The sequence below is a fragment of the Talpa europaea genome (assembly GCF_964194135.1).
Source record: "Talpa europaea genome assembly, chromosome: 1".
Lineage (NCBI taxonomy): Eukaryota > Metazoa > Chordata > Mammalia > Eulipotyphla > Talpidae > Talpa > Talpa europaea.
The window spans coordinates 33,119,601-33,126,831 of record NC_140073.1 but is presented as its reverse complement, the minus strand read 5'-3'; the positions used below and the strand labels follow the sequence as shown (position 1 = coordinate 33,126,831).

Sequence of the window (7,231 nt, the reverse complement as noted above, 5' to 3'; positions counted from 1 at the left end):
CCATCATTCATGATAAAGTATCTCAGTAAACTAGGAACAAAGAACTTCCTTGACTTGATAAAGAATATCTACAAAAACCTACAGCAAACATACTTAATAGTATGAATCTGGAAACTTTCTTACTAACATAAGGAACAAGGCAAGGATGTCCTCTCAACATGGCTTTTCAACTTTATACTGCAGTTGCCAGCTAATGAAATGAGACAAAAAAAGAAAATAAATGGTTTATAATTGCCCAAAATGGATCACATTGAAAAGGAAAAGTCATAGTTTATGGGTGATGTGATTGTAGAAAATCTGAAAGAACTGGAGGGGGAAATCCTGGAATCAGTGATTATATCAAGGTTGTAGGTTTAAAAAGTTAACATACAAAAGTCAATTGCTTTCCTATTTGCCAGTAATGAATAAATGAAATTAAAAACATAAGCAATCCTCCAAATTAAATAAGTGAAAATATGACAATGTGTACAAAATATATATGAGGAAAACTATAAAATGGGAGAAATCAAAGAAATAAATGAAGACACATTCCCTGTCCATGATGAAGATCCACTATTATCAAAATGTTAGTTTTCCCCTACCTGATCAATAGATTAAACACAGTCCCACCCAATCAAAAATTCCAAGTCATGTTATGGATATCAACAAACTGGCTCAAAAGGCAGAAGGCCCAGAAAAGCTGACACAATATTAATGGAGAAAAACGACTGATACTATCTCATTTCAAAATTTATTATAAAGCTATAATAATTAAGTATGTCAATGTAGTATTGGCAAAAGATTGGAAAAACAGATCAATAGATCAGAAAAGATAACCCAGAAATAGACCCAAACAAAGATGGTAAACTGTAGAAAAGATGGTCTTTTTTTTTTTTTAAATAATAAATTTTATTTTTATATTCCCCCATACAATTGCAAACGCCCCATTCTGACCCCAATCCTTCCCCTCCCGCCCCCCACCCCCCAAAAAGTGTCTCTGGTTCATAGTTTTTTGTTGATTTTGATTTTCACTTTCTTATATTCATTTTCCTGGTCCCTTATTTAGGTTTTCTAGATTCCTGCTATGAGTGAGACCATCCGGTATTTTTCTTTTTCTTTTTGGCTTATTTCGCTGAGCATGATCCCTTCCAGCGCCATCCATGTTGCTGCAAATTGCATGTGTTTATCTTTTTTGAATGCTGAGTAAAGATGGTCTTTTGATCAGGTGATGCTGGAACAACTGGATATCCACAGGGGGTGAAAATGAAGTTAGACATAAGCCTTACATTGTGCACAAAAATTAACATCAAAATGGATCATAGATCTTAAATCTGAAACACAAAACTATCAAACTCCTAGAAGATACAGAAGAAAATCTAGATGACCTTTGGTTTGGCAATGACTTTTTAGATAAAATACCAAAAGCATAAACCATGAAATAAATAATGAAGTTGGACTTGATTAAAATTAAAAACCTCTGCTCTCTGAGACACTGTCAACAGTGTCAACAAAATAAGCCAAGCCACAGAGTAGGAGAAAATATTTGCAAAAACATCTGATAAAGTACTGTTATCACAAATTATATAAAGTACTCTTTAAAAACTCAACAAATAAGACAACTTGATTGAAAAATGGGCCAAAGATCTGAACAGGTACCTCAACAAAGAAGACACACAGATGGCAAATAAGCATATGAAGACATGTTCAGCATTATACGCCACCAGGGAAATGCAAATTAAAACAAGAAGATACCACTACACCAGTGGCATGGCCAAATCCAAAACACAGCAGCAAACACTGCCACTGATATGGAGCAACAAAAACTCTCATTCATTGCTGGTGGAAACAGAAAATGGTGCAGCCACTTTGGAAAATAGTTTGGCAATTTCTTACATACTATATGATTCAGTACTGTCACTACTTGGTATTTGCCTAAATGCACTGAAATCTTATATCCACACAAAAACCTGCACATAGATATTTATAGCAACTTTATGATTGCCCATATTTGGAAGCAACCAAGATGTCCTTCCATAGATGAATGGATAAGAAAACCAGGGTAGGGGCCTCCCTGGTGGTGCAAGGGGTTAAAGCACTGCACTATGAAGCAATCCGCAGCCTCGGCAGCATGAGTTCAATCCCTGGCCAGCCAGGGAGTAACCCACATGGTGAAGCAGACCTCTCCTGTCTTGTCCGCTGCTCCCCTCAGCAGTGTATTTCAGTCAGTCTGCCTGTTAGCTTCCCACTCTCTCTCTGGTGAATCCTCTCACCCCCCGCATCTCTGGTCTGCACCCCAGCTCTTGTATGCATAAATAAATAAATCTTAAAAAGGAGAAAAAATTTAAAAAAAAGAAAGAAAACCAAGTTGTATTGAGACAATGGACTATTTTTCAGCAGTAATAAATTAGCGATCAAGCCATCAAAAGACATAGAGGAAACTTAAATGGATGTCACTAAATAAAAGAAGTCAATCTATATAAAGGCTATATACTGTATATGGCATTCTGGAAAAGGCAAAAGTATGGAAGCAATAAAAGTATCAGTGGTTGTCAGATACCGGGAGAAGAAATGATGAATAGGTGGAGCAAAGAGGTTTCTTAGAGCAGGGAAACCGTTCTGCATGTTATTGTAATGGCAATGTCATTACACATTTGTCAAAACCAATCCAATTGGATTGAATGTACAACACCAAGGGTGAGCCTTAATATTATCTGTGGGTTTTGAGTAATGAGATGTGTCAATACTGTTTCATCGATAGTAAAAATTTTTGGTCTTGGCTGTGCATCTAAAATTGCTCTGAAAAAATCTATTTAGAAGGAAAAAGGATTTTTAACAGGTAAGTTTTTAAAATGTAGTTTTACATTGACCTTCTTGATTCTGGCCCTAATAGCTATTTTAAAGAATATTGACTATTTGTACATTATAAGATTATTACATATTTTTCATAAATATTTTTATATAAAATAATAAAGTACAGATGAATGGGGGCATACTTTTTACAAGAAAATTTGCTACAAGCATCCAGTTTTGAAAGCAAACCTTTCTATTTAGTATTGTTATGTGTTGTCATACCTACCTACTAGGTAAGAAAAAAACAGCCAAACCAGAACTGTGCAGTTCTGTTTGACTGTAAGCTACTTTGCATATTGTTACTAAATGATCACCTATAAATCAGGTTGTCTGACTCAGCCCAAAATGCAGCATCTTGTCGACAAAACGCAGGTAAGAGACTTCTCCAGAGTGACCCCTGGGACAGAATGAGATGGCTTTTAAGAAAATCCCTAGGCAGATCAGCTATCTTAAACTAACAAGTATGTCCGTATATGGAAAGACTGAGCGTTTTCTGGTAAGTAAGTCATCTGGAGTGGAGAGGGTTTGCATTTGGAATTCTGGAGACAGGTCTGGAGTCTGCTCTGCTACTAGCTCTGCAAACTTAGCCAAGATGCAACCTATGAGACATCAGTTAAGAGGATTTCTAGAGCTCCTTTCAGCACTAACATTCCATAGTTCAATAATAATGTGCAATTATAGCTTTTTGTTTTTTACATGGTAGATTTTTTTTAATATTTCTGAAAGTTGAAGCTTTCATGCTCAGCAGAGCATCCAGAATCTCTTAGGATTTTGGCATTAAGACCTCATTATTTGTTTCCCAGAAGTGCTCTAAGACAGAAACTGGAGACTTTTCCAAGATGGGTGCATTTGTTAGCTGCGCATGTCTCTGGAATCATGGAGCCCCAGGATTAAGTCTGTACAGCTTTCTTTTAAAAAAACTTGGACTCAATTTCTGCAAACATGTCCAGCCTCCGCTAGACTGCCTATCTTGATCCTCTTCATTACTGCATTTTTCATTCTATCACTCTGTTGTGGTTAAATTTCTTCTTTGAATAAAACATGATCCCATTTCTATGCTATTGCATTGATTGGTGAACTTATTAGAAAGGCTCATTGGTATGTCTCCAGAGACACCAGGCTCTTTTTTCCAAGAAGTATGTGAAGTCTTTAAAATCAGAAAATTTAATTACCTTTGGCATGTACAAATTACTCAGGTTTCATCTGGGTCAAGGTTTAAGATATATTAAAATGATCTCTGTCAGGATAAAACAAAGCAAAAGGAACACTTGTGTGTGATTAACTTGGATGACATCTGCTTTATTTATTTATTTTGGGGGGACCCTGTCGTCTCTCTGTTTCAGCTATGGGCAGAAATAAGTCCCTGATGTAGAAATGTAGTCGCAAGACTCTATACTTATGTGATACATGTCTTTTATCTCTGGGAATTTCTTAACTTTTCTCTCAGCAACCTTTTCTATTTGACAGAATCTTGGCTAGTTTATAATCTTCCAGAGATTTTTGTCTTATGTTAGTTATTTTAGGGTGTGAGGTCAGTAATTTGGAATCTTTCAGTTCCTGTTCCTCTGTTTTGATTTTTAATTGCATTTATCACATTTATCTCATCCCCCCACCTCAACCTCTTTATTAGGGAGAACTTTCCTGGCTTTTACTCCATTCCAGCCTGTTCCACCACGAATTATCCCGTAACTCCCATCCCCTACTGACCTTACTGTTTCCATTTCCAGTCATTTGTCTCTAGTTACCATGTGAGGGTAGGACAGGCTTCTTTACAAGAATTGTAACACACTTTTTGTATTTTAATTCTAGTGCTTAGAAGCTGAATCTCGCATAGTGCAGCCTACAGTTTTTCCTCAGGTGGAAAATCATTTGCCAGTGTCACCTAATCTTGCCCATAAACATTTGGGCTTTTTTTTTTTTTCTTTCCTGATGAAAGAGAAAGTCATATTTCCTTCTTTTCCGAAGGTCCACAGATAGATTTCTCATGTTGCTTTTCCTTTTCTATTTTAGGTATGCTCATCTCTCAACAAACAAGTGAACTTTGGATAGATAAATTTTTTATTTTCCATTGTTAGGGAAAATCAAAGGCAGGTTTTCTATAAAGTGCAGCTGAGAAAGTGACTCTGCTCACATATTCATCTGTTAAGGAAGGAAAGAGGAAAAGAACTAATGCCTGTTACATTATTTATTTTGTCATTTAATCCTCACAACCATGCTGCTGTAGAATAGTTAATACAGAGTTGAACTTAGAATAGAGCTGGAGCTCAGAGATTGAGAAACTTGCTTAAGGACACAGAGGTAAGAAAGGGCAAAGCCAAGATTGAAACTTGAATATATTATGATTCAAGGGAAAAATGTTCTTTTCCACAGCATCATGCTGCTCCTGGTTAACTGGTTTAGTGCAATGTCCTTGTAAATCTGTTGTGACTCCATTATTACAGTTAAAAGCAAAAAATAATGATACTTTAACAAATGAGAAGGATGCAGACCTAGTCCGAAAGAGGGAATGTGTTGGAATGGGACCTCTTGGTGTGTGTATCCTTATGTTCCATGAAAAAAGAAAATAGAAAAAAAAAAAGAATAGAAAAGAAAAAGATACAGGTGCCCATCACGCAACAGATTTATTTACACTTTTAAGTAAAAAATGTGTAAATTGACTGTTCTAAATGTATTAAGAAAGTTTCTCATTTAAAGTAATATAGTGAATTTTTAATAACAAATCATTCCTTTCTTATCTTTATTTTCAGTTTTGCCCCTGGCACAGCAAGCACTATTTAAGAAGACTTTGCCTGTGAGGTTGCTTGATCACTAACTAGTTCATAATTTCTCCAAAGTGTATTTGAATATTCTGCTGTTTTGGTGTTTCCCAGAGTTCAGTATTTGCATAGAACTTCATGATCTTCATTATATCAGTGTTTCACCTGAACTATTCTTTATTATTTTTCTTAAAGTCAATTCACAATTTTTCCTCATGTAGATTTATTTAAAAGAACTTTCAGTTTTTTTTTTTTAGGTAGAGTCTATATTTTATTTTGTTATTATTTTAGCTAGATACTATTGCTCATGAAGACTTCCATCTGAGGGGGCTTAGAAGCATTCTAGCAGTGTGGAAGGCACACTCCCTAGACTCAAGCTGTGTCCGTCATCACCAGGACCAACAGAGCATTGAAAGGGACACACCTTCCCGCCAGGTGATTCCATGTTATTTGATGCTGGTGTTGTGTGCCATCAAAAATCCTCTCTCTTACTACTCACAAAATAGTGTAACTCCATTTATTTACAGAATGAGCTCAAGAAACTATTCATCAAAGCAGAAAAGTCTTTAAAATGTTGATGGCTGAGAAAATCGGTGATATCTGCTCTCTTTTGATCTACCAGATTAACTAACTTGGTTATGTTTTCAGGCTAGAGAAGAAATAATGGACAACAGAAGCTACGCGAATCTGCCAGACAAACTGCCTGTCTTCTCTGATTCTGCCCACTTGCCGCTGACCAGGTCTTTCTATCTGGACCCCATGGTCACCTTTCACCTGTATCCCGAGGCCCCAGTGCCATCCCCTTACTCTGAAGAGCTGCCATTGCTGCCTTTTTCTAGTGATTCCCTGATTATGGAAAATTATGGTGAACCCTGTCCCTTCTCCTTCCCAATGCCTTATCCAAATTACAGAAGGTGCGAGTACTCCTATGGGCCTGCCTTTATCCGGAAAAGGAATGAGCGGGAAAGGCAGCGGGTGAAATGTGTCAATGAAGGCTATGCCCAGCTCCGACATCATCTGCCAGAGGAATATTTGGAGAAACGACTCAGCAAAGTGGAAACCCTCAGAGCTGCAATCAAGTATATTAATTACCTGCAGTCTCTCCTATACCCTGAGGAGGCTGAGACCAAGAATAATCCTGGGAAAGTTTCCTCCATAATGGCAACCACCAGCCGCCACCCTGACCCCATTTTTAGAATCATTTGATCCAAGTGTTTCCGAAGAGAAACAAATAATTTCACAGAATGGGGTCCCTTAGAGCCCCATGAAAAGCTTTTCTTAAATGTCATTTCTGTGTGAGCAGATAATAGTTCAGATGTTAACCTCCGTCGAATATTTATTTCTTGCTTGGGTTTCTCACGTATTAAACACTATCTTATGTAGATTGAGAAAATGCTTCTCACACTTTGTGATTTCTTGAGGGGAGTAGGAGTCCTCAGGATTCTCTGTAGCTCTCACCTTGCCCTTCTCACACATTTGATCAAAGTCTCACAAAAGCAATGTAAAGTATAACTAAAGACGACTCACCACTTGTCATGCACTTCACAGGTGCTTCATGCTAAGCAGTCACCACGAACTCTCTTGATTTGTCAAAGTTTTGTGGATTTTATTATTTGGGGGTTGACAAGAAATCTGGACCTTGTCCA

General features: G+C 37.1%; 1 protein-coding gene across 1 annotated transcript; it reads left to right on the top strand.

Moving 5' to 3' along the window:
- Window positions 1-3,135: 3,135 nt before the first annotated feature.
- Window positions 3,136-6,791, top strand: ASCL3 (achaete-scute family bHLH transcription factor 3; the record flags this gene model as incomplete). Its single annotated transcript, XM_084240085.1, has 2 exons — window positions 3,136-3,201; window positions 6,234-6,791. 2 exons carry the CDS (start codon window positions 3,136-3,138, stop codon window positions 6,789-6,791), a joined length of 624 nt encoding a protein of 207 aa, XP_084096211.1.
- Window positions 6,792-7,231: the final 440 nt, after the last annotated feature.